At 49.0% G+C, this 27,765-nt stretch overlaps 1 protein-coding gene across 3 annotated transcripts; it reads right to left on the bottom strand.

Moving 5' to 3' along the window:
* On the bottom strand, window positions 1-27,683 carry PRPF8 (pre-mRNA processing factor 8). 3 transcript variants are annotated; one of them, XM_077836994.1, is made up of 43 exons: window positions 27,585-27,683; window positions 27,005-27,115; window positions 26,034-26,202; window positions 23,914-24,078; window positions 23,602-23,820; window positions 22,667-22,879; window positions 22,262-22,387; window positions 22,075-22,180; window positions 21,151-21,341; window positions 20,654-20,773; window positions 20,378-20,567; window positions 19,817-19,936; window positions 19,325-19,459; window positions 19,083-19,212; window positions 18,484-18,680; window positions 18,186-18,392; window positions 17,926-18,089; window positions 17,414-17,540; window positions 17,048-17,240; window positions 16,453-16,640; window positions 15,930-16,168; window positions 14,697-14,843; window positions 14,328-14,538; window positions 13,429-13,545; window positions 13,098-13,345; window positions 12,666-12,845; window positions 11,510-11,645; window positions 10,722-10,891; window positions 9,401-9,530; window positions 9,003-9,149; window positions 8,470-8,630; window positions 7,599-7,790; window positions 6,640-6,877; window positions 6,123-6,251; window positions 5,201-5,314; window positions 4,772-4,945; window positions 4,173-4,366; window positions 3,485-3,724; window positions 3,242-3,383; window positions 2,733-2,873; window positions 2,446-2,585; window positions 1,304-1,506; window positions 1-395 (listed from the first exon to the last, which is right to left on the bottom strand). In XM_077836994.1, exons 2-43 carry the CDS (start codon window positions 27,102-27,104, stop codon window positions 241-243), a joined length of 7,008 nt encoding a protein of 2,335 aa, XP_077693120.1. In that variant the 5' UTR covers window positions 27,105-27,115; window positions 27,585-27,683; the 3' UTR covers window positions 1-240. The 3 variants fall into 3 exon arrangements, with proteins under 3 accessions (XP_077693120.1, XP_077693121.1, XP_077693122.1); XM_077836995.1 differs by lacking the exon at window positions 27,585-27,683 and having other exon boundaries at window positions 26,108-26,202; window positions 27,005-27,109; XM_077836996.1 differs by lacking the exons at window positions 26,034-26,202; window positions 27,005-27,115; window positions 27,585-27,683 and adding an exon at window positions 25,992-26,020.
* Window positions 27,684-27,765: the final 82 nt, after the last annotated feature.

Genomic DNA, 27,765 nt, shown 5'->3' on the forward strand with positions numbered 1-27,765 from the left:
TTCCCAGTTATATAAAATTTATTAAGCCATTCTCCAAAATCACAAAATACATTTGGACTGACACTTTACACAAATCCTGCCATCAGAGACTAGAGACAGAAGCATCTAAAGCAATGAACACCAAAAGCAACACAGAGGAATGCCTGCAGATCACTAACTCTTCTGGGGCAAGGTACACACTGTTGAATATCAACAGTATTAAGTCTTTTCTGTGTCTGGCTGAGTTCTGGGAGCCCAGATCTATGCATAGAGATCCTCTCGGTCTGCAGAGTAGACTTCCCCTTCCTGCAACAAGGCGAAGTTGAGGAAGTGAGATGGGCGATGGACCTCATGGTAGAACTCCTTAGGATTCGCTAGCTGCAGCTCGTACTTCATGTTGGGATCATGACGAACACCTGGAATTAAGCAGTCCCATTTCAGTCCCCATGCCTGAGGCTTCTGCCATTTCCACCTACACAGCTTACCCTGTTCTTCACAACTCCCTGCAGGAAGCTACTAATCATGTTTAAGGGACAAGACTGCTGTGATTAACACATGATAAGCTGGACAGGCTTCCTTCCTCTTTAGCTTTCCCAGAATCATTGCAAGCTCCTACTAGAAAAGAAATCTCACCTGCAGTTGGGTGGAAGTATCAAGAGAATTGAAACCGGGGGAGGGAGGCATGTTCCCACACACCCAGTTTCTTTAGGCTGAGCTCTTGGTCAGGCACTCCCTGCAAATCCCAGCCCCCTTCCTCATGCCAAGTGTTGTGTTCCCCATTCTTGTGCCATGCCAGGGGCTGTATGCACCCCTATTATTGTTCTGTGTGTGGGAAGTCATTCAAGGTGTCAATGTGTCAGAAGCTATTAGGAGGTGGGCAGAGAGGAGACAGGGATACTGTTATGCTGGAAGGCATTAAATGGTACCATCAGCCAATTTGAGCTACAGACAATATCACAGATGTGCTTGAAACTGGCTCTCCTAAACAGACAGAATAGCAGGAGCTCTGTGTCCCATTTCTCCCCTTCCAGTTTTCTAATTTGCCTTAAAAAAAAAAAAAAAAAAGGATTCTGCCCACTGATGCCTAGAACATTCCCTGTAATTCTGGCCTTCATCAGCTGAGGGCATTCAAAAGTTACCATATCACAGACAGACACCATGGAATTGAGTGTAGGGCTTTCAAAACTCAGTCAAAAAGCTGCTCAGATGTGATACAGGGCTCAGAGCACCAGTAACATTCCCCTTCCCCTAACTGCCTGAGGAGGCACACAGCCTTCACTTCTCCAAGGAAAGTCAGCTATGATCTGTGCTGGCAGGGACTCACCCATGAAGTTGTAGTTCCAGGATCCCTGTGCTGGTACCATGAAGAAGCCAAGGAAGCGGTCTGACAGCAACATCTGCACCCTCTCATAGTGGGATGGCAGGTAGCCCTTAGGGTTGTTTCCTTTGTCTGTGTTCTGCCTGCCCCACTCATAGCCACTGGGAGTCAGCTTGTAGGCAGTCAGAGTACAGGAGCCTGGGGTAAAACTGAAAAGAAGGGAAGTGGTAGTGATCAAAACTGCAAATCAGCTTCCTCCCTTCAATCTCAGGGTTCACCTAAGTGCTAACATTCCCCGCCTCTTCAGCTGAAAGAATTCTACCTCTAGCTCAGGGATGGGCAAACTTTTTGGCCCAAGGGCCACATCTGGGGATGGAAATTGTATGACAGGCCATGAATGCTCATAAAATTGAGGGGTTAGAGTGCAGGAGGGGGTGAGGGCTCCGGCTGGGGCTGTGGGCTCTAGGGTGGGGCTGGAGATGAGGGGTTGAGGGTGCAGGAGAGTGCTCCAGGCTGGGACCGAGGGGTTCGGAGGGCAGGATGGGGATCAGGGCTGGGGCAGGAGTGGGGCAGGGATGCAGGCTCCAGGCAGCGCTTACTTTAAGCAGCTCACAGAAGCAGTGGCATGTCCCCCCCCCATCTCCTATGCAGAGGCTCGGCCAGGTGGCTCTGCGCACTGCCCTGTCCGCAGGCGCCGCCCCTGCAGCTCCCATTGGCTGCAGTACGCACAGAGCAGGACAAGCCCCGGACCCCGCTCCCCGGCTGGAGCTCGAGGGCTGGATTAAAACGTCTGAAGAGCCAGATGTGTCCCCCAGGCTGTAGTTTTCCCATCCCTGCTCTAGTTTATGGTGGAAGTGGATCACTTCCACAAAATGAGTGCAACATGTTGAGTCAGTCTCCTACACCATCCCTCCCAGTCTTACCTTACTTTAATCTATGTGCTAAACCTGCAAACACAAAACAGACTATGATATCCACCCGTACTCCTAAAGATAGGCAGCTCACAGCACGCACATTCCACACCTGACCACAGCAGCTAGTCTTCAGAGGCCTGGATTTAGATTATTCTTCCTTTACCTGGCTCAGGCAGCCCACAGAAGCCAGGACCCAGGAGATATTTTTAGTGAAGGCCTGGCTGCCTTGCGCACCTGCAGGTGATGATGATGGTTTTCTCCCCATCCCATGAGGGATTGTCAGCCATGACCTTGGCATGTGTGGTGACATCCTGCGGCGAGAGCTGAGGGGACTCGTTTGGTTGTGTGTGAATCCATCCCAGGGGCTCCATTTCCTAATGAGAGAAGACTCAGACTTCAGTAGTGACTGGTAGGTGAGCTCACACACATATTATAGCCTGTCTATAAATCATTTGAGTAAAAGCCTTCCTTTTCCAAAAGGGGAATGGACACCAAGTGAGGGACACAGGAATGAGACTCACCTTGAGGTACTCATGTTGTGGCAACTGGCCAGGAAGATGCACCGTCTGATGAGTTCCCCACTGGGGCACCATCACAATGCACCGGATCTCCTTCACTTGAGGATTATCTGGAGGGCTCACACCATACAGGTACCCTGCAATCTAGAAATACGCACAAACATCAGTAAAATCGTTGCGTATTTTCCCTGTAAGGCCATGACAACAGGGTGCACCCACTCTACCTTGTGTTTCCAAGGTCAACAACCCTTTGTTTGGGGACTTTCACAAGCAGAGGGAACAGCCCCATTTTTTTCAGTGGTAGAAGCAATTTCTACACAAGAGTGGGGACATGGAGTTTTTGGAGCTGAACTGGAATTCAGCTAGTGTGTGTAACCCCATCACTGATGCTCAGTGGAATTCTCTTCCACCTCTGGGCCTTAGAGAATCAGAGGCAGGGTTGAGCCTCCAGGATTGGCATGCCCCAGTGTGATGAGCTGGCTTTTAAATGTAAGCTTGCTGCACAGACTCACTTGGGCCCTGAGGTCTGAGATGCAGATGAATTTCTTCAGCACATTCTTGGGAAGGATGTAGGTATAGCCCGTTTCCTTGATGTCATCAGACGAGACATAGATGTGGTTTGTTCTCAAGTGGAGATTGGCAGCAGAGATTGCTCTGTCAATAGGAGATATTATCCAGCAGCTCAGTAACAGAGCTCACCTGACTGCACTCGTCCTTCCCACCCAGCACAGCAAGCCCCAGACCCCTTCCATTACCTGACTCGCCACTCCGTCTTGGAGGAGAAGGTCTGAGTTTCATAGTTGCTGGTGGTGGAGGTGATGATTTCATCACCATGCTTGTTGACAGTGCGGGTTTGCGTGGCCGTCAGCTGCGACTGCTCCTTGGTTTGCTTCTCAATCTCAGCAATCTGTTGTCTCTGCTGAGAGGGGGCAGAGATCTCCATCCCCAGGATAATATCTCGGATCTCCGACTGCGTCAGAGATGCCACGTTCACACTGAAAAAGAGAACTCACCTGTGTGGCTAGATGTTCTAAGATGTATTCCTGAAACACTCTCCCACACTGAGACATGAGCTCACAGAACACTAGCTAGGGGGAGAGTGGAGCAAGACCCAGTTGAGGAGAGGAAAGTGGCTCACAGGGACTTATTGAGTGCAGCGTCCACCTCAACAGCCCTTCAGCGGATGCAGGCACAAATGCTCACACTGTACACATGCCATGGAAGTTTTGATGCGACACTATCTTCCTAGCTGACAGTGATTAACAGAAATAACTAGCTTCCCTGTTGGTCCAGGACTTCCAACTATTTGTGGAGGGAGAAAGCAGGGGCCCCCTTTAAGCCTCCCTCTCTGCCAGATGGAGGAGTCTGGTAGGACAGTTGTTACTGTGGGAGGGAAAGGGGTGGTAAGGGCTGGTCCTATTCTGACATATCTCTGCAGCTTACTTGTTCTTTTTTCCATAGTCTGCGAGGATCAGGTCCTTGAGCTGCACCTCCACCTTGATCCACTCCTCATCTGTCAGGGTGGGCCAGATATGGTGAGGCTCCGTTATGGTGGTCTTGTCTGGTTTCAGGATCACTTTGGCACGGTCATTGTTTACATGCAGCGCCCGGAGAATCAGGATCAGACGCGAGAATGCCTATGGAAAGACAGATGCAGCCATTCAGCAAGGAGAAAAGCCTGACATACAGGAAGATATTGGTGATTTACTCCTGCCTCAGGAGACAGTTATGTTGCAGATACAACACAGAGACAGTTCTGAAGTGAACGGTCATTGACTTGGAGAAAAACCAAAGCACAGGCTGGTGCCACTGCTGTGACTGAGGCTTCCTGGTACAGAAAGTCCCTGAACAAAGGATGGAGATCCCTGCAGCGTTGGCTTTTGCTGCATGTACCTGGCAGCAAAGCAAATTATGTCTAGGAAAGCATACTGCACTGCTTTGATATGCAACAGTTAGAAAGGGGACCCTCACCTAAGACTATCAACTATAATACAAATAATTTGCAAAGCAGCCATTCAGGGTGGGTGGACTCCAGATCTTACCGTGTAGGAGGAGATGGTTTTCAGCCAGTCATCATAAAGGTTGAAGAGAACCATTTGGGGCTCAGTAGCCTTCAGGATGAGATCTCCAAACTTCTCAACTTTCAGGCAGGCCTGGAAGGGCAGCTGCAGCTCTGATCCTTTGATCACAATGTTTGGGAAATCCAGCAAGTGCACCTGGAGTTCAAAGAGAGAACGAACAGGAATAAAACCACACAAATTCTTCAGTATCTCCACCTGCCCCTACAGATCGTAGAATCCACTGTGGAGCTGCTTAAGGGATTAATGCCTGGGCAACACCATATTTAGTGCATTGATACAGAAAACTCACCCCTCACTTGCCCACTCTGAAGTAAAGCAGGTAACCCCCTGCTCTACAACGTAAAAGGGATTTTATAATGGTGCCCATCCCCATAGTATCTGATCCTTTACCTCAAGTGGGTCCAGCATGCCCTTCCTGGTGACTATGATCTGCTTGGGCTGCTCCTCTACAGGGAGGGAGCGAATCAGGGCAGCCACTTCCTCAGCAGTCTTCCACTTGGCCAGCTACAAAGGAAGAGAAGGTTAGAATATGATTGCACACACCACCCGCCCCTTCACAGGAGAAAACAGCCTGACCTTTGGGGATGAGAGGAACCCTTGAGTAAGCACCACTGCTTGGGTCAGTACAGTGAAACACTCGTGTTAATAGAAAAGGAGTACTTGTGGCACCTTTGAGACTAGCTAAGATGCCACAAGTACTCCTTTTCTTTTTGCGAATACAGACTAACACAGCTGTTACTCTGGCTCCTGTTAATGAGCATGCTGGGCAACTACACCACCTTGCTGTGCTCCACCAGCACTTCCCCAGTCTGGCTGGGGAAGTGAACTGATTATAAAGCTTAAGGGGAGCCAGTTCAACCAGTCACTTTGAGATGAGCCCTCTCAGCCTCATGTCACTGGCACGCTCCTCTCTCTGGGAGGGCCGGAGGCACAATCCACTAGAGCAGCTGCTGTGACAGTGAGTATACTATTTGCCAAGCCTTGGTGCTGAGGGAAGGCTGTAGACAAGTTAGGATTCCAGCCCGTGGACCCTGCTTAGGAGTGCAGACTCTTTACACTTCCAAAAAGCCCAGAGCCCTGACAAAAATGCACCCATTAATAGTGAAACCAAGGAGTCCTGTCCTATAGTAGAGATTTGGCTTAGATCTCACTTTATTGGGACTTCCCAGTGCTCCAGGCTGGACAAGGGCTCCAGAGACCTATCAAGGTCCCACATGGAGAAGCCTCCTGCTCACTGTTACTAAACAAGCCTCCAGACGCACCTAGCATGATTCCCTGGCCCACTATCCCCAACATGGTCCCTGACTCTTACCTGGCCCAGACGCTTCTGTCCTGCCCACACAGATGTATGGATGATCTTTAAGAAGAGCTGCCCAGTCCTGGGATTGAAGATGAAAATGGCCCCATTGATGGGCTTTGTGGTCAAGTTCCCTTCAAAGGTCTGTAAAAAACACCAAGGTGAAAACATTAATGTGAGTTGTATGTGCTGGGACCAAACAGTGACAGGACAGCAAACACCTGTGTAATGAGTTCTGGTTCCCAACCCCACATAAACGTAACAGCTTCTGTGTATGCATTGCACAAACTTCCATGTCCATTAGAATCATAGAATATCAGGGTTGGAAGGGACCTCAGGAGGTCATCTAGTCCAACCCCCTGCTCAAAGCAGGACCAATCCCCAACTAAATCAAATCAAATTAATTCCCAGGCTCACCAGAATCCAACAGATTACGACATTCCTGCCCCAGACTCCTCTAGGCACAGTATGCTAGCAGACAGCCCTCCTTCCTATTCACTCATCAAAGGTTCCTCCCACTCGCCGCACTCACCTTGTGAATGGTAACTCTGTACACGTTGGTGTCATCTACAAACCAGATGATCTGATTGGAAAAGAGCTCCCCATAGTTCTGGGAGGAGAGATAGGGTTCTGTGGGCTCTGATGAGTAAAGCTGTAGCCCCTTGCGGATACGTTCCCTCAGTACGTACAGTGCAGGGTTTGCCTTCATAATCTTGGCCATAGCCTGCTGAATCAGAGGCTTGCTCCCAGGGAACCAGTTCCCATAAGCACTGGGGAGGAAGCAAACACAGCATTGGATCAGTAACAGATTTCACCACAATTCCAGCTCACGATCTGAAAGGCAACAATAGCCTTTTTCCGGAGAAGCAGCTTGGAGCACTGCCCCTCCCCACACAGGCAGGAACAGATGCTGCAGCAGTCAGCATGTCCCGTAGCTGAGACGTGGTCCATCTCTGGCTCCAGTGCACTGCTCTCCTCACAATGTCCTTGGGAGCTGTTCATCTGGTTACCCCTCCCTTGGCTTTCCCGCACAATGTCGGGGGAAGCCACAAAGACCACAGCAGTAAGTATACACACAACAGTCCCCAGAGCGGATACTCCACTGGTGCTGGGGATCACCATGGAAGCGACCTGGCCTTCAGAAACCGCTCCCCATCCCCTTAGTGAACAAACAGTTAGCACTGTAGCGAGATATGGCTCCATCTTTCAGGCCCAGAGTGAGCCTACAGAGAAATCCCCCAGTTAAGAATGCAAGCAACCCCAGGACCGGGCCAGTAAAACAGATTTGCTGTGGCCCAATCCACCATTATTAAAAACTTAAGAGTTAGCTAGCCCTCACCCCATTCATTGTGTGTATCCTTCCCGCTCCACCCCCTTCCTCTGCTACCTTTACTGGCACAGGGACTGCTCTATTTGTTCTGACACATGCCCTTGGCACCAGGAAAGTTTTGGCAATAAAGACGTTGCAGTCCCAAGGCTAGGGGGTCTCACCTGTGCAGGTTATAGGCCAGGTCAATAGCAATGAGCACTCCAGTGGGGGAGGGGTAGATACTCATGTTGTCCGTGGTGTAATCCAGGAACTTGGCTCTTGCGTAGCGCTCAATGTCATGGGAGTCATAGTCGCCCCAGCGCAGCTGGATATCAATCCAGTATTTCTGAGTGGTGGTACTGTCCATCACATCCCTGGGGAGTGGAAAAGAAAAACAGTCATCAACTCCTGCCTCCCAAAGGGGAGCTGCAGCCAGACCCTGCTGCAGTTGGGGCAGCGTCACTTTTGGCAAATAGCACTTACTGCCAAGTCTGAGCGCTAAAGCCAATTGTTAATTATCCAGAGGCAGCAAGACCCAAGTTTAGGGAGACTTCATTATCACACCGGTGCAGAGGTGCCTGACGGGACAGTGATCTGAAGGAGAGCTACTGTTCTTACATTTAACTGGAAGGGGTCACCTCCCCCTGAGGAAAGTCTCAGGTGGGGGCTCAGCCGCATGAAATCTGTGGTGAGGTGCACCTGTAAAGGGACTGACTCCACATCTTAGGCCCCCAGGGAAGCAGGGTCACCAGCAGCACTACGTTTAGTGCTGTAGCTCCTTTCATGTTGAGTGTTAGAAGTGAAGTGCTTTAGGGAGGAGGGACAACAGCAGAAGTGGCACACAAGATGCTTCTGGCAGTGCCCTCCCTAGAAAAGCCAGTACAGATGCAGAGGAGGAGGAACATTGAATGTCCTGAACCAGGGCCACAATAGTCACCAAGTCATTGTTGGTGGGCAGGCCTCTGATCTATTAGGAACCCAAAGAGACCCCTGAATGCCTGAGGGGCTCTGCACCCCCACAGGAACAGGGAGGAGATACTGGACAGCACTTACTTGGAGTCTGCAAGCAGCGACGGCCGTGACACATTCCATTTATAGGAGGCAAAGAGGAGAATATCTGCACAGGAGGAGTTCATCTTATAGGACTTCCTGGGATGGATGGTCTCCTTCTGCACGGTCTCAATCTCTAGAGCATCCAGCTCCTGATCGAACACCTAGGGAGACGACAATCTGAATGAGGCAGAGAGCAGTGCGCAGGAGGGCGGGAAGAACCCCTACCCCAGCAACAGCAGCAAGCAGAGCACCAGGGAAAGCCAGCTGTGTCCCCTTGCCATCTCCTTCTGCCTGAGGTCACTGGGGGAGGGTGCAGCCCCGCTGTAACTCCCATAGCAGAATAGATGCTAAATGATGGGATCTCCCTGGGCTATCTCCACTGCAAGAGGCAGGCTGTTGTAGGTTAACCCCTTGTTTCCCAAGAACTGGAAAGGGGCTTCCTGGGGGCACTACTGGTAACAAAAAGCCTCCTTCCAGCACTGCAGAAACAGAATTACACATATCTGCATCCCCTTCCTCAATGCCCCACTCACTTGACACAAATCCATTACAATGCTCTCGTGAATCTTTTGCCACAAGTGGGCTCGGAAGATCTGAATGAGGGAAATCTTCAATGTGGGGATCTTGCCATGCATGAAGATACCTGTCAAATCCAGTTGCACCTGAAACCCGACATACACCTGAGAAGAGAAGAGCAACCATGAGAACATGTCACAACACAACCAGCCCCAGGCCTGGGTGAGCCCAAGATCAGAGGATTAAGCCAACTGCTGCTCTAAGGAGACATTTATTTTTACCAGTATTAGAATCTGAAGTTACTCTTTAGAATGTGCTTTGAAGGACGGTGAGAATTAAAGAACTTGCTTCAAAACACAACTCATCTAATTGTCTTCTACAGAGATACAAGTCCATGGAGAAGAACTTCACTTACATTGGCTCTGTTAATGGTAGGAGACCACCAGAGGGTGAATCGTCTGTTGGGGATCTGGTTCAAACCCGATCTTTGGGCATTTGTCAACTTCTTCCACTTCATTGACTCCTCAAAGCCACTGGCCTTCTCCCTGAAAGGAACAGAAGCAATCAGCTCTGTAAGAAAGCCATCCCTCCTCAGGAAGGGGGGGGGGGGAGGGGGGGAGAGAATAGTTTTCAAGTACACAAAAGGTTATTACAAGGAAAAGAGAAAAATTATTCTCCTTAACTTCAGAGGATAGGACAAGAAGCAATGTTCTTAAACTGCAGCAAGGGCAGTTTACGTTGGACATTAGGAAAAACTTCCCAACTGTCACGGTAGCGAAGCACTGGAATAAACTGCCCAGGGAGGTTGTGAAATCTCCATCATTGGAGATTTTTAAGAGCAGGTTAGACAAACACCTGTCAGGGATGGTCTAGATAATACTTAGTCCTGCCATGAATACAGGGTTTGGACTGGATGACCTCTCGAGGCCCCTTCCAGTCCTACAAGTCTATGAGGTGGGATCAAGAGTACTTAGACCATCCCTGACAGGTTCTTAAAATCCTCCAAATGATGGGCATTCCACAATGTCCCTTGAGAATCTATTCCAGTACTTAACTATCCTTAAGAGTTAGAAAGTTTTTCCTAATCTCCCCTGCTGCAGATTGCTTCTCATCCTACCTTTAGTGGACACAGCCCTTAAAATAGCTGAAGATTTAGCAGGTCCCTACCTCAATCTTTTCTCCAACCTAAAATCCTGTCCCCACTCCATCCCTTTTTAAACTGTTTTCCCCCCATGAGAGGTTTAGAAAACCCGACTTATTTTTGTTGCTTTCCTGTGGACTCTCTCCAATTTGTCCACATAGCAGTATTCTGTCTGGTTTTGGGCAATGAGAGGCCTCACCTATACTGAGTAGAGCGGGACAATTGCCTCCCTGGTCTTAAATACACCACTCCTGTTAATACACCCCAGAATACTACCACCTTTTTTTGCAACTGCACTGCTTTGTCGTCTCAGTTTGTCTTTGCTATGCTATAGTGAGACTGTGCTGGGGGAGAGGGACAGCATTAGTACTAAACAGGAGAGAGTAAGGTTTCTGCAGAAAGTCTCCAGGGAATAGGAGCCCAACCCACAGGCTGTCTACAGGCACTCAGCTCAGATACATATGGTTCAGGTGCTTTGCTGTAAACCAGTCAGATGAGGACCAGCGAAAAACCAAGATATAACCAGGGACTCTTCTGGTGTGTCAGTGAGATCCTACATACATGTGACTCCCACCAGAACAGGGCCTTTCCTCACCAGAAGAGACCCTCCCAGGTTGGGAAGTAGGTTCCCTTGAAGAGGGTGTGCTCCAGGATCCCCTCCACTCCACCTAGTGCTTGGATCATATCTGTGCGGTAGTTGTTCAAGTTCCAGAGCTTCCCATCATGGCGCTGATGTGTCCACCAAAACGGGTTCTGTTTCAGAACCTGTATACAACAGGAAAAGGATATCAGGGTAAAGAGGTTCTGCATCCAGCCCAGCTATTTAACCCTGCAGCACCCACACTGGAGATCTCACTAGTGCTAGGAATCAAGATGCCAGTGTTAATAAGTAAATTATATGACGCACTGGTGGAAAAAGGAGGGCTGACCCAGAACGTGAATTCACAATGGACAAATCAGTCTGGATTCAAAAGAAGATATTTAATGGCTTTCTACTGGGTCAGTATTTTAAAAGTGATAAATAGGGAGAATTTATATTTGCGAAATATTGGCTTTCTAAGAGTGCCACTGAGTCCACATGCCAATTCTCAAGATCTGGTCACTTAGCACCCAACAGAGCTGGGTTCTGTATGCCCCTGCACACTCCCAGCAAGGAGAGTGCTGTTTAAGGATGCGGTAGGTTACATTTCCTGACTTTTTTCATAAAAGGCCTTTAGCAGTCCCAGCTCATGTGGACTAGTTCCTTCCTGAAGCACAGAGACCAGGAAACTGCACCTGCTGTAGTACAAAGAGGAGAGGACAAATAGGCTCCTCCGCCTTGTCTGGCAGGTGCCTGCCATGCAGCAAGTGTCAGAGCTTCCAAGGGCAATTCCTTGTTGGTACCTGGTACTGTTTGAAGTCTGTCCTGACCCTCCAGCCTTTATCATAAGCAAGGGTGTGCCGGTCTTTCTGGAAGAGGGTATTAATGCGAGGAATCCCTCTGTCCCATGAGTCCTCTAGATCCTCCAGAGTCAGACGCCTTGAGAGAGAAGGATTTATTTCATAACAATGGATTTAAGCCCAAAGACTCCAGCCAAATAAGGTCCTGGCTTCAGGAGTTCTTAACTGGGGGGCCTGGCGCAACGCAGGCACAAAGCAGTGGCCCCTCTCCCAGGGACGCCAGCAGCAGTTGGGCCCTGCCCGCCTCCAGAGAGGCAAACTCTGGAGGTGCAGGCAGCTGGTGAATTCCCCACTTTCCCGGGGTAAGGGAGGCCTGCTTCGGCCACATGGTGGCAGGCTGTGGTTCCAGGCTCACCACCCCCACCATCGTCCCTGGGCCCCGCTGCCTCCCTGCCCACCTCCCCATTCAGGGCTTAATTTGTCCTGGGGCTGATTAAGTCTGCTGTGGAAAGTGATATTAAACATACAAATATCACTTTTCACAGCAGAAGACTTACCAGCTACCAAGTCTTAGCAGAAAAAAAAAAAAAGCTCAACCAAAAAAGCAAAAGAAACAACAACAACAAAAAGACAGGAACATGCAAAAAGAGCCTTATTTGTGTTTCTATTGTGTTTAGGTCCATTAAAAATAAAGAACTGTAAATTTTTATTACTGAGTCTGAAAAAACCCTACCTAAATAAATTACAATGATTTGGATATGTATATGTGCATATTTATTTGTTTTTCCTAAAGTTAATTAAGTATTTTAGGAAAAATTGTCAGCATGGCCATCAGCAAGATTTAGTGGCCACATTCTGAGGCCACCAAAAAATTTGCTGAGAGAACCTGTGCTCTAGACTGTCTTTCTGCTAAGAAGCATCATCCATGTCCCAGTTACCCTGCAGAGACTGTCCCCACCTCTACTGGGAGATGGAATGTGCCATTACAGAAACCCAGCAGTGCTTGGCCCTTTGTAAGAAACCTAGGCTCAGCAGGGCCTTTATGCTCATAGTTAAGCGGAGTTCTGAAGACCAGCAGGGTCTCCAGGATTCTGCTTACACACCATACCATTCTCGCCCCCCGACAACTAACCCATCTGAGTGCAGAGTGGAAACACACCTGTTCTGGGCAATAGCCTCCTGCCTCTTGAGGGCATATTCTGCCCACACTCTCTGTGAGTCAATGAACTCACTCTCCCATGGCTGGATGTAGCGGTACAGATTTGGGATCAATTGGTCTTCCTCATGGCTCATCCCCGAGCGGAAGTGAGTGATTCCGACATCTGTCTGCTTGGACCATCTGTAGCAAAGAGGCAGAGGCAACAAGTGAGGGAGGGCAGTGGGTCTGTCGTGGCTAAGTTCACCACCAAGGTCGTGATGGAGATGACAGACCCCTATAACAGGGCACAAAGGTTAAACAGTAATGTACAGGGCGGAAGGTCCCAGTAATACCCCACAAATCCTGTCAGAGCCCCCCAAACGCTAGTGGCATTCTTGGAATAAGTATTTCCCTTCCCATTCTCAAAATCTTGTACAGAGCACCGTGACTCACCTCAGGTCAGACTGGGGAATGAGAACATGGCCCATGGACAGCATGCCCAACCCCCCCAGTTCTTTGGGGGTGTAGAATACCACTGGAGGGAAGCGGCTTGGCATCTTGGAGTTCAAGCCAATTTTGATTCGGGTCTGAATCTTGTTCTCACACTTCACAAGCAGGTCAAGCAGCTCCTGCGTGTTCACAACAGCCTCCCGGAAATATGTCATCAGGCCAATCAGGGCTGTGTTCCATTTGTTCACAATCTAGAGACAAAAGCAAGGGATTGTCATCCCAGCAACTCCAGCCAGTGCCTAGGGATAGCCACATCAGACACCCTCCTTGTTACCTTTGTGAAGGTTGTGGAGCCGGAGGCCATGAGTATCTGCCTCACTCGGTTGTGAAACCTCTGCATAGACTCATCATCCACACGCAGAAAGCACTGAGCTGTGCGCTCCTTGGTCACCTGCAACAGAAGCATATGGACAATCAATTTAACTTAACTGGGAGTCCCCTATCCAACAAACGTAATGAGGTGATTTCCACCCCTCCTACACCATCATTGAAAGGTGTCACACACACCCCTCTCTCCGGAGGGTGTAGGGAGATGGGGCGAGAACTTTAGGAGCCTTCTCTGCACTCACATGCAGTTAAGAAGTTACCTTTCATGGTACGAGCACAGCTTCTCCGCTCTTCAGTCTTCATGCCCACCCACTTTTTAGTTTGCGCCAAGATCCATTCATAGACCCTCGATCTCTTCTGGACAAGAGCTAATCCAGCCAGCCACTCGGCTCTAGCATAAGCGCTGAACACAATTAAACTTAGCACCCAATGCTCTAGGCCAGAAGTGCCAAACCGAGAGCCCACCAGAGTATTTCATAAGGTCTCCTTCAACACAGTATTCTAATGGCCGAATCATTAGCGTCTGTTATCACGTTTACATCATTTTAGCTTACACACTTGTGTAAATAGACAATGCTGTACATAAAAACAACCTAAATACATACGAAACAAACTAACTTAAAACAGAATCTGTTTGGTCCACACAAAGTTTATTTGGCCCTCCTGCGTAATAAGGTTGGGCACCACTGATGACTACCTCTATTACCATCTCCAAGGGCAGCATGAGCCCAGCAAATCAATTCTACTCAATCCACATTAATGCAGGGCATGACCACCATCCACTCTGAGCTCTGCTCTGATCTGGGCTAGACTGCTGTTCCCAATCCCGCCACCCACTTTCCCTACCTCATTCTGCAGGTTCCACACACCATCCTTGTGGGTGAACTCCTCATAGCTGGTGCGGCACTTGGGTAGGATGCGGCACTCAAAGCCACACATGTTGAACAGCAAGTTGGGATTGTCCTTGCTATAAACAGACACAAAGCTGTTCTCCCACTGCACTGTGGTGACTGAGCGAGGCAGACGGTTCTTAATGTCCCAGAATACGGCACGGCCACTGAAAGGCAAAGAACACAGCATGAGCCCTGGGTGACAAGGTACCCAATTAGTGGGGTGAAACAGAGACACGGGTTAGTTCCTCAATCCCTTTCTTCCCATGCAGAGCTGCACAGGCACCCAAATCCTCCTTGACTCTCAACATGTCAGATGACTTACAGATTCACATCATGTTTCATGAGCCGCATCCGGGCATCTCGGGGCCAGCACTTCTTGTTGTTGTAGCCCACAATGTTCTCATTGTTGGGATCTGGATGCTCTGTCAGGTAGCGCTGGATCAAGTCCCTTGCCTCATCTGCTGTAAACCTGGAAATTCACATTAAGGGAGGAGTGGGTTACAGGATTGAACTTGCAGGGAAATCCCCATTCAGCCTGGACAGGAAAGGAGAACCCCTGAAAAGATGGTGAATAGCAAGGGTGTGTTTGTGGATCACACTAACAGACGCACAATTCCTGCATCCTCCCGCATGAGGTGCATTCAGAAACTGCATTAGCACAGACAGTACATGTCATGTTTTTTCATGCATGTTTCTGTGACTACACATCCAGAGGTCAATGCCTGCTAACTGCAAAAATCAGAAAAGCTACACCCAGGGCATGCTAAGCCAATTTTAAAAAAATGTGATTTCTCACATAACTATGGACCTGCCATGCCTGAGCTTTGAGAAGCTGGAAATGGCCCACCTTGATTATCACTACAAAAGGTTTTCTCCCCCCCACCCCCACTCTCCTGCTGGTAAGAGCTCATCTTAAGTGATCACTCTCCTTACAGTGTGTATGATAACACCCATTTTTTCATGTTCTGTGTGTATATAACTCTCTTCACTGTATTTTCCACTGAATGCATCCGATGAGGTGAGCTTTAGCTCACAAAACCTTATGCTCAAATAAATTGGTTAGTCTTTAAGGTGCCACTAGTACTCCTTTTCTTTTTGCGAATACAGACTAACACGGCTGCTACTCTGAAAACAGTTCAGTTACTGCAGCTCAAGAACATGAACTGAAATGGGGCCAAAATTGGCTTTACCAGACAGGCTGAGAAAGAGCAATCTCAGCCAAAAGGGTCATTTCTCAAGTGTATTAGCTCCTTTTAAGAGCTTAAAATGGAAGTAGCCCCGCATTTGACAACACTGCTACGGCACTGCACCTATGGAGCTAGATAAAAGATTTCCTTGTCTCAATACAGCTGGAGAGCCCACAGAACAGTATTCCAGGAGGCAGAACGTGCTATAGCACTAGCCACTTCATTCCATCTGCTGGAAGGGAACAGGGATATTCCTATGTTTGGACTGGAGAAGAACCAGAGCCATTGCCCTGTGGATCAGTACCATCTCAACTGGCACACGAACGTGGCTGGCAGAGAAGGGAAGGCACCCAGGCAATGGTTACTACCTGAAGAAGATGTGAATGCGGTCAATGTATCTGCAGAAGAGGCGGATGGGATGGGCCACCTCAGTGGCAATATCTTGGAAGCTAAGGAAGTCATTTGGCATCTGTGGTGGGCCGGCCATCTCGCTGGCTCGGTGAAGGCCCAGCACCAACAGGTCCATCACCAGCCCATAATACTGAACGATGAAGGAAGCAAACTGTAACCCCCGAATAATCCCATAGGAGTTGGTGTGGTTCATGTCCTGAGGAAACAGAAGACAGCAGTGAGAATCTGACTCAACTATGCCCCTGCAGACCTTTCAGCAGGGCTCTCACTCACCTGAAGCAATTAAGTTAATGACAGTTCAAGGGCTACTCCAACAGTCGCTCCTAAGCAGAACTCTGGTAGTTCTCTTAGCTCCCCAATCCTTCAGCCTGCCTCCCCTCTCACCCTGGCAAAGTCTCGACTTCCCCAAGGAGATGTGGAGACAGCTGAGGACTCTGTAGCCTTCCCACTCCCCACTGTTTCCCACAGGCTAATTGTTACCTTGTAATTGATCACCACGTTGTTCTTAGCTGTCATGTAGTCAGCAATGTTATGATCAACGATAAGACGCAAGAGCCTGTTGAGCAATGTCAAGTCAATCTTCTCATACATCTTCTCGAATCGGGACTCCAGCATCACATTACATTCACCCTCACACGTCTCCCAGACGTCCTGCAGATTGTTAATGCCTGAGGCGACACAAAAAAGCCCGTTGCACCATCAGCAACCGTGCTGCTCCCTCACGCCATTAGCACCATCCTGCGGGGGGACAGAACGCTTTCAAGCTCTCCACTGTCACTCTGTTTAGTCGGCCTAGTTTTTTACTGAAGAACCCTACAGAAAAATGGGGATAGGGAGGAATATAGCAGTCAGGACTCTTCAGAGAGGGTGCCCTCACTGTGTATAAAGGTGTTTTTAAATTTACTGAATCCAGTTTCTGGCAGAATATATAGCCACTGGGCTGAAAGCAAGCTACAAGCTACTAAAAGAAAGACATTTAAAGCACTTCCCAGAGGACACTCTAGGACAGAGAGCTGACCCCCACCTTCACCCCAAAGAACTCCTACCTACGTGAAAGACGGATGCCTGCACTGACCTTGGCACCACTTGTACACCAGCAGTGGAGGTGGCTCGGTGTCAGCAGGTTTGATCCAAGGAGGGAAGAGTCTTCGCTTGTCAGCCTCATACCACAAATACTGATCCAGGTAGGCATCGGTAATCTTCTCCAGGGGTTCAACATCATAAACAGGAACCAAGTGACTGTAGAGGTCCATGAACTCAATACCAACCTAATCAAGAGGAGACACCAAGCTGGCTTACACCGAGGACAGGGAAAGTAAGGGGTTGATCCAACAAGATTCTAGGTACAAATTAATCTCTGCATGCAGAGATGTAACTCGATCCTAGGCACTCTGAAGATACTGATAGTGGTCTATACTCTGGCTCTAGCCAAGACATTTACCTCTTTAAAGGCTCTCTGAGTCAGAAGATGTCGTTTGATTCTGGACAGAGCTTCATGGGGATTATCATACGCCTGCTCAATAAGGCCCAACTCCTCTCTTTGAGACTGATTCAGACGGGATTTCACACTGAAAACAAAAGAGAATTACTCCTATGTCCAAACTTCAGCAGAATGACAACTACCCATGACCCTCAAGGAAAGATTCTCCACAACCAAACTGGACTGTAAGGCACCCTCTGATTACAACTCCTCCCATACGCCCACGCTGCACACGACTCCTGTGAGATTATCAATACCTGTTCCAAGCACCAGGAGAGCCTGTATGAAAATTCCAATAAGCCACACTAAAGCCTCAGTAGTACAGTATAGGTTAGAGCCTTCATTAGTCTATCAAGAGACACTACTATCTTGTTGAAGCTCCGATATAAACTGATAACCTGACAGCTTCCAGTGCATTACCCAGCACAGGTATCAGCCCCTCGGCAGCCAGCCACACCCTTTCCTCTCCTTACCTGTAGGCTTCCTTCAGCCTTTCCAAGGCCAATATGAGCAGCTTGGTGTCATGCTTGTAGGAGAGTGGAGGGAAGGGGATGGGCGAGAACCTCCTGCTTTCCAGCCAGTGCACGGTGGTGGTATACACTGCGACAGCCTCCTCCGCAGTGATGTAGGGGCCATCCTGTAAACAAACCGCAGCAGCACGGTCAGCAGCCATCAAACCCCGCTACAGAAAGTCCCAAGCTCTGGCCACCCCTAGCCAGCATCCCAGCCCCACCTTCAAATAATTATGCTGCCTCTCCTGCTCAGCTTTCAGGTAAAGCCTGGTCAGCCGACCCAGGTTCTTCTTGCATACAGTCTTGTCCACAGTGGCACCCCGGCGGATCCGCTCTCTGTTGTAGTGAGCTGTGTTAGTCCACCAGTCAGCTTTCGCCTTCACGTATCTCAGGATCATGTTTTCAATAGGAGTTGGCAGCCCAGGAACCTGGGGAGGAGCGGTAGAGTTAGGAAAACAGGAGTTCTCTGCATGACTGACTGAAATTAAACTGAGGAGAACGGCCATGCGAGGTACTTGCCTTCCAGGGGATGTTGGCCTTCCAGCACCTCCAGGCCTCACTCAAGTGCTGCAGGATGGTCCTAGCTTTGTTCTGCTTGATTCCCTCTGGCATCATGTCTAGAATGTCATGCATAACTGCAGCTCTCAGCTCCAGGTCAAAGTGAGATTCCACACGCTGCTTGGTTACAGTCTTTGCAACGCCCTTTGAGTGTCGGCCTGGAAGTGAAAACACACTTCAGGAACCTGGAGACCAATGGGGCAATGTCACTTTGCCTCCCATTGAGAGATCCACACATAAAAAGGTGCTACAGAGAGCTGGAGTCCAAGCAAGTGGCATAGAAAGTGAAACACCCATAAGACCCCAGGCCACTGTGCTGAGAGGAGGACAATTAATAGGCAATGGGCTTCACAGAGAACTCTCTTAAACCTCAGCTCCATTGGGAGTCTATATGGGCTCCTAAAAAAGTAGTGAACTGCTCTCACTATTAACAATTCATGCCCCGGTTCCATTTTAAGTGCTTTTCTTGGACAAGGAGGCTGGTGTTAGAGCTGACAAAGAGATAGCATTTATCTTCACCAAAGCAGCCCCTCCATCTCAGTTTCACTTATTACACATACCTTCAAACTGCCTGGCCAGCAGGTTGCCCAGCCACCGCTCCAACAGTGGGGTAATGCCTCTCATGAAGAACAGCCATACCCTCCAGCCTGGAGCCCAGAAGCCACAGCCGGGCCCCTTCCCCACAGGCCCCTGAAGAAGAGAGGCACAATAACTGCATGTTACTTAGTGACATTCCAGGAGGCCTCCCTTCTCACAGAGCTGCATTGGGGCAGTCACTAATCCATGGGGAAGCAGTACTTACGGTGTTAAATCTGTAGTAGATGAGATGCTTCAGGTCCTTGCACATACGAATCTGCCTCATCAGTTTGTACTTGTACCTGTACATTCCTGTCAGCTGTCCCACATGGGCAAAAATATACTGCAAGCCATCTGCCAACTGAAACACAGCGTGCATGATTAGGAGATGGCAATGCACATTACCTAGAGGCACTCTCTGGAAGCCATGCTCTTTACGCTGCCAGGAGTAAAGAGTGGACTGTGCTGAGCAGAACTCCTGTGGGTCCTCAGCCCTCACTACAGTAAATAAATCAGGAATTGAAAAAGTATGATTAAACTGTCTCAGTCTGAGCTATTCCTTAACTGAGCTTCAGTCCACTCACAAGCAATTGGAGCAGTATGAGAGAGGCTTCTCCAGAGCAATGCACCAGTCGATGGCAATCATCCATTCCATAGAAGTTAGCCACCTGGTTCCCCTCACCCAGCTCCTAACCACTTATTCCCAAATTAGGCTCACCTGAAATGCATCCACATTTCCCAGTCTGTACTGGACATGGCTATCCACCACCAGTTTGGTCAAACGCAGAACCTCGCGGCACAGATGGAAAGCATTACCAAAACGAGACTTCTTTCTTTCCTGGGAAGGGAGAGACCAGGGTACAGGGACTAGAAACCATATTGCTATGTAGCGGCCAGGCAGCTTCCAGTCACTCAGACTGTTTGCAAAGTGAACAGCTCAGGGTCAGCAACAATAGCTCTTTATAGCATTTTACCTCAAGGCACTAAACAAATAAGCAGCTTGAAGTAAACTTAACAGGTTTGCTATCTCTTGCTGCACAAAGACCACGAAAGCCAGTTCTCCCTAGCCCCTCCTTAAGAAAGGAGCAATGGCCCAGGAATCCCCCCAATCACCAAAAAGGTGGGTTCTGCAGAAAGATAGGGAAATAGGAGGATGGATGGCGGATGCTGCTGCTACACTAGCCATCCAAGACCTTTACTATAGAGACTTCAGTCCCAAGTCAATCTGTCTGGTGCTGCAGGAGAACATCACTTCAGAGGGAAGGACATGGACTAGTACCTTGGTGGTGAGGGTCTTGACTGGTTTGAGATTGAAATTGTAGTCCAGATGGAGATAGTTGAGGTTCTTCCTATGAATCAGCAAGTTCAGCATATTGTAACCCTGGCGGCACACCTGCAGCCCAACCTCCACCCAGTCCAGCTTTGTTGACTGGAAGAACTTTGTTGCCTTGAAGGAGCGGAATAGGTACCTGGAGATGGGGAGAGAACAATGGAATCAGCTGCATCCCCAAAATAAACCAGAGAAAAGCTCTCAAAGAAACAGGGCATCACTTACCTCTTCTTCTGAGCCTTGGGAGGTCTGTGCTTGAGTGCATTCAGAACATAGTACTTCAGCAGCTTCTGGTAGGAGACCCTCACTTTTACCGGCTGCCCTGCTGGGCAGTGCTCTCGGTACCTGAGGACAAAGACCAGAAACCTCAGGGCTCCAAGGAACACTCATTCTCATTTCCCAGATTGGAAGTGATGTCCCTCACAGACAGGCTAGCCAGAAAAAAGCTTTGCAAGGTCTCCAGCAACACTTACCACCTGTGGCTTCTTCTGTATCACCTTCACCATACAGAAAGAGGCTGGCTCGGAAACTGTGCTATTTGGAGCCTCTCTACACAACCTCCACGCTTAGGAGAGCAGTACGGCCCCAGTACCATGGAATCCAACCAAGTCAGATTCATCGAGGAGCTAGAAACTGCACTATTTCCACTACTGTGGCTGCACAGACATCTCCCTTAATGCCAAAGGCACTAAACCACCAATGCCCCCAATAAAGAATGTTACCAGTTCTTGACCAATGGGATGTCTAGAGCTCTGCGTGTCCTGCCAGATCTTAAGTTAAAGGGTCGAGGGGCCCACAGCAGTGCAATGCCATTGGCCGTGTTGTCCGTGTACAGCGGGGTGTCCTTCAGGAAAGGCTCCACAAATTCTGGTAATTCAAACTCTTCGTCATCATCAGGCAAAGGTTCCTGACTCTAGAGTGTGGAAATGCCAGACATAATCAGCCCCACACTTGCTTCAGCTCAATCTCCCAAAAGTCCTAACCAAACAATGGAACTGGGACGGCTACACAATGGCAGAGGAAGAGCAAGAGATAAACCGACAGTGCTGACTAATACAGGGGACAACGCAAGCTTCCCCCCTCCGGTAACTCGACCTAAGGTACATCGACTCCAGCTATGTTATTCACGTAGCTGGAGTTGTGTAGCGTAGGTCGACTTACTACAGTAGTGTAGACATAGCCTTAGTGAAGAAGTGTAATTTGGTGTCCCTGCTCTCAAGTGCTAGGAGGCAATAAGAGGATCCTTGAAAGAAAGGCAACAAGTTTAAATGGAAGAAAGGAAATGCTTTACATGCTTTTAGTTAAGTTGTGGAACTTGCAGCTGCAAGGTATTACTGAGGAACAATAAGATGCAGAAAGGATTAGAGATTTATATGAAGGACCTAGTCTCCAGACTCATCTGCAGTGCCACAAGAGCTAGTGATCCTCCTGCACTATAGGTCTGATCACCAGCTGGGGTCAGTCCTTTTACAGAGGAGTTTATGCCTTTCCCTGAAGTACCCATGCCAATCACTGTCAGACAAGGTTACCACACTGAGCTGGAGCCCCTACCCTCAACATATGGTCTATGCTAGATCAAAAAGACCCTCTTCCATCACTCCAATGCAGTGCATCCCTGGCTCATGGGCGCTCAAGCAGTAACTCACCTTGACAGAGTGCCTGTGAGAGATGGGATTGATCAATGGATCGAAGTAAAATGCTGGCAGGTCAGGATCCTCTGTTTTAATGAAGACCACATTAGGAGTGTGATACCTGCAAGATACAAGTATTAGAGCATCTTACTGAGTACAGCAACTTCTCCACACCCCTGCCCGCAGTGGACGCTGTACTCACCAGGTCAGGTGCACATGGTGCGGCAGGTTGTTGTACAGGTATGGGAAGGCAATCTTGTACTCTGTCCTGATTGGCTGTCTGATGATTATTTTATTGATGTCATTGAATTCATTCCAATCTTCATCCCTTAAATCAGAAGAAAAGACATTGTTAAATGAAAGTGCAGAATGTGGCAGGAAGGCAAAGGTCTTGGATCAAAGATGCAGGGCAGTGTCCCCAGACATCGTTCTAAACTCCTTCAATACAGATTCAGACTCTAAAGCAGCATATTATGAAGACCCACTAATGCCACTTCATCGGGATCTAATACACCAGCATTTCACTTGGGGAAGACAACACACTGAAGCGCCCACCCCCAGACCAGGCAAGTACTTTTTCCCCTCCCCACCAAAACCTATCACTTACTGCAGGTTAATATCTCGGACCAGAGGCTCGAACTTGGGCCCCCCAGGAATAGCCATGTTCAGAGCCTTAGAAGTGAAGAAGGCCTTCAGATCAAACAGGTAGAAGTAGTTGTCATCCACAAGATCTGTCAGCAGCTGATTAGCTAGCCGGTATAATGTGGACATCATGGGAAGAGTGAATTGCCACCGCTGGTATGTAGAACCGTTCACATACCTGCAAAGGGGACAATGTACAGATCAGCACTGCAGGGCTAGAAGGCTACAAAGCTGCTGAAACCCATCCCTCTCCCCATCCCCTTAACAGGAAATAGGAAAGAAACAGCTATCTCACAGGTCCCTCCTGAACAGAAGCAAAGGCTGCATGGCTATTCAAACCCACTGCAGACAACAATTCAACTCCACCTGTTACGAACCTGGTGCTAAACTCAGCTCCCTCCCCCCAAGACAGTTTTCCCCCTAATATCCAAGATTTAGATATGAATATTTGGGATCGTACACAGCAGTCCCAGGCAGCACATATTACCACGGAAATTTCCCCCAGAAAACTTAGTTTGTCAACAGGTTAAAGAGCTTCTGGTATGCTCTAGTCAAGCATCATGTATGAAATACCCATAGTCCGGGTATGGCTGACTCAGTCCTTCATGCTTCCAGGGAGATAAACAATGTTTCATTCAGTTGACTGTGCAGAGGTTTTTCAGAAGAGACCTCAAAGGCTGGAGACCTGCAAGCTCTGCATCAACACTAAAGGTCCCAGACCAGTTTTCATAAGAGTAGAATTTCCCCAGGTTTCCTTGGCAAAATATCTCCCCGTATTCCACAAGCCATCTAATATCCTTCTCCCCAAGGCTGCACAATTCTAGGCTGCTGTGTACAGAGTTTATACAATGCTCTGGAACACTTTACAATGAAAAAGTGCTACCAGAAAAGAGTACTCACTTCCTGTTGTCTTTCAACGGCTGGTGGTCATAGAACCAATCCAGGACAGGGGCATCTTCCTCTGGGTCCAGCTCAAGCTGTATTGCCTCCAGAGGCTCCACATCCAGGATGTTGTCAGCATAGTCAAGAGGGGGCTCTTCATCATCAAATGGAGGGAACCTCATCCTTTTGAAGTGACGTCTGTCTCGCTTCTCTCGTCTCATCATGATCCACATTGACCTGGGATGAACCAAGAGCATTAGATATAGCCTATACTGCAGATTCAAGAGATCAACCTGCAGATCCCAATGCGCGATTACTGCAAGTGCTTACCCCCACTGTGAGATGTAGACTGGTTCTATGACCCATGGAATCTCATTCACAAAGGAGATAGCACCAGTGATATGGTATAAGACCGGGACATCTCGGATTTGTTCCCAGGGCATTGGCATGTTCTCCAAGAGCTTTAGGACAGCATGGGGCATGTACTTCAGGGCACTGCAGAAAAAAAAAAAAAAATCTCTTGAGCTACAATCAGTATTCTTATAAACAGACAGCAACCAGTCTCCCCCATTCTTATTGAAACCCAAATTCAAGCTGAGAGGGCACTGAAACTAGATGTTTCACAGGCCTCCCCAACTAACATGAGATTACAGCAATGACTGAGGGTGGCTGGTCACTAGACATCACTGTTTTACGTCACAGAGATGCAAACAGTCATGTGCCTTCATTTCATTCAGTAACCCTGAGCTGGGGCTTTAGAGCAACTGTTTAATTCTAGGGTGGCTGCCTGGGTTTCTCTTTCTTAAACTTAATAGGCAAACATAGCAGTCTCACCTCTCTGAATATCTAGAGCTCCAGATGATTAAACAACTCATTTCTTATGTAGTTTCACTGACAAGCAACTGAAGTCAGACTTTAAATGTGTGTTGGCTCCTCTTCCAGTGGGGACAGTTTGCCCCATTTTCAAACCCTGTTATGAGAGCCCAAATGGCAAGAGCTTACGGTTTTCCAAGTCACCTGAGGAACTGATCAACCGCACCTTCAAGGGAATTGCAGCTCCTTGTCTTTCCTTACAGTGTATTCGCAGCAGAGAAGTTCCCATGGGGAACCACCTGCCTGCCTCTACTGCACAAAATGCAAAATGTAGTTTGGGACTTTCTAAATCCCAGAATGCTCTGGCTCACCATCATTGCTTAGACACACCAAGTATGCACAAAATTCACTGGGAGACTGGCAGTTAGTTGGGCAAGGCAATGAGGCTTAGCATGGGGGCAACTGGGACCAGAAATCTGTAATGTTGGTGAGGTGCTGTGGTGAGGATGGAGGGAGGAGCCATTCAGCTAGATGATCAAAATATTCATTGTGATGGTCAGGACATTAGCATGCTTCCAGAAATCCCATGGTAAACTAGGATATTAAACAACCTAGTGATGGGGAGGTGGGGAAAGAGAAAATCCAATATTTAAGAATTACTGTGCATTCCTATGGTGATAAGTAAGCTTGTGCTAGGGAACATACAACTATTTGCATCTTTAGAACTTGCTGCTTCACTCCTGTGAACATCCTTCCAAAATTAATGGACCATCCAAACACTGTTCTGCTATGGATCAGCAAGGAAAGCATTTATGTCGATATTAAAATAGTTAGGCCGAAACACTCACCACAATGAGTGAACTACCCGATTTATCTCAGTGGGGTGTTAGCTCTGCAGGCTGTGTGCAGGCTCATGAAGTCAGACATTAGTTATATGTGGAAGATTTTTTTAAACCAAAAGTCATTGGCTGTAAGTATTTATTTGCATTACTGTAGCACCTAGGAGCACATTCAGGAACCAGGACCTTGTGCATACACAGAACAAAAAGATGGTCCTTCTTTGAGACAGGTACCAACATCTTGGGGACACCGCACATCCACAGAAATTCATCTTGTGAATTACTAGGGCCTCTGCATATCGCCAGGAGTTAGCAATGGATTACAACCTGCTAGGACTGGCCCCGAGTCTGAAAGGCAGGGAAACCCATCTCTTGCATTTGGATTACTCAACCACTGCGTAACGGGCATCCTTCTCTGCTCCTTCAAGATTTTTAAGGAGCTACTTCTGCACAGTAGCATTTACCCAATAACTCAAAACACAACCTCCTCCCCATCTCCCACTATTGTATTTCTGTTCCACTGAATACTTAGTTAGCTCACTAGTCCATCTTCCAAACGCTTTACAAGAGCTCATACATTAGCATTCTATTCTATGCACACAAAGTTAAAACTGAAAGCTCTCCAGGGAAGGTCTCATATCTCAGTGGTCTCTACCAACGAGTGGATACCTGTGGCACTGGTGTAGTGTACTGCTTACAATTCCACCCCTCAGGAACTGAATACCTGTAACCACGTGTGACCTACCCATCACCCACCTTTCCCTGGACATGGATTAGGATTCTCATTGCTCTCCTCACCCCAAATAAACCCGTTTGTCATGCCGAAACTTCCTGTTAGTCATGTCACCATGGTCCCGGATAATTTTCCTCACGTGTTCTGGGGGCATGTCCTCCTTCTGGGCATCCACAAAACCAAACTTCCTCTTCTCGGCATACCGCTTTGCCTGCAGCTGCTGCCATTTGCGGGCTGCACAGACAAGAACACACACAGTCCATCTCAAGCCATAGCACTACGACATAAGAGGGGACTCCAAACCAACATGAGCCTAAAATTATATGGCTAAATATCCAGAGCTCTACTAGCACGATAATGCAAACAGTGTTTTGTAGGGGATTAAAAGGTTCATGTTTCAGGGTTTATACCATGTCTAACTACCAGGGATCAGGAAAAGGCTATCTCACACCTGCCTACAGTTGAGTTCTTCCACCTTCCTCTGAGTTATGTAGTACTGGAAACAGGACACTGGCCCAGGTGGACCCCAAACATGATCCAGTCTGGCAGTTCTTTGTTCCAGTGCAACCACAGCCTTCGTATTAACATTCTCCTCATGTTATATTGGCCCTGGTATATCTTCACTGTTGATAGCAAAGGGGTGCAGGTCATCGCAGACTGACTACTATGATTTTAGTTGCTATGTTGTTTACGCTGAACAGTGTTAAATTAACTGTTAAATTATATGCAGCTGACAGTAGCCTGTTTAGGGCAGCTCTCACAAGTTGTAATATAATAGTGGGAAAAATCTAGCAAAACAAAGACAAGTGCAAATACTCATTCACCACAAATGAAATGAACTAGTGAGCAGAATACAATGGCTGACAATGTAACTTAATGATGGAGAATTCTCTTTGGGGCGCACAGGCTACCCCGGTCTTTGGATGGTTGGTACAAGGACCAGGGACTTCTCTGTCATGGCTGCCAGGACTGCGTGCACACACACACCCCAACCCCACAAAGGCCCTTCTGTGACAAATTTCAATAGCTCTTGCACCTTTCTCCTGCAGCTTCTCTTCAGACATGTAGTCAGGCAGCGGAGCCAAGGGACTGGGCACTGGGGCACAGCCCGCGCGGTAAGGAAACACTCCAGCCATGGAGAGGCAGACTAGGGACCAGACAGAGAAAGGAAGGCAGGCTCAGGTCAGGGTCTGCCACAGAAGAGAAACACTCCTACACCCCGCCCGCCCCCCTTCTTCTTCCCCACGGGCCGCCGGGGCGCACCCCGCCCTCCCCCCTTCTTCTTCCCCACGGGCCGCCGGGGCGCACCCCGCCCTCCCCCCTTCTTCTTCCCCAGGGGCCGCCGGGGCGCACCCCGCCCGCCCCCCTTCTTCTTCCCCAGGGGCCGCCGGGGCGCACCCCGCCCGCCCCCCTTCTTCTTCCCCACGCGCCCCCGGGGCGCACCCCGCCCGCCCCCCTTCTTCTTCCCCACGGGCCCCCGGGGCGCACCCCGCCCGCCCCCCTTCTTCTTCCCCACGGGCCGCCGGGGCGCACCCCGCCCGCCCCCCTTCTTCTTCCCCACGGGCCCCCGGGGCGCACCCCCCTTCTTCTTCCCCACGCGCCCCGCCCCCGCGGACCTCTCTCCTTTCAGGCTCCCCTGCGGCCTCTCCGTCTTCTACCCGCAATGGCGGTCCCAGATCGCCGCAGCCGCGCTCCAGGGACCCGGATGGGCTCAGGAGGCGGGACATAGCAGAGCACATTGACCAATCAGCTCTCGGGATGGGGACGGATAGGATCCGCAGCCTATCACAATTTGAT

The sequence above is a fragment of the Eretmochelys imbricata genome, chromosome 17, assembly GCF_965152235.1.
Source record: "Eretmochelys imbricata isolate rEreImb1 chromosome 17, rEreImb1.hap1, whole genome shotgun sequence".
Classification (NCBI taxonomy): Eukaryota; Metazoa; Chordata; order Testudines; family Cheloniidae; genus Eretmochelys; species Eretmochelys imbricata.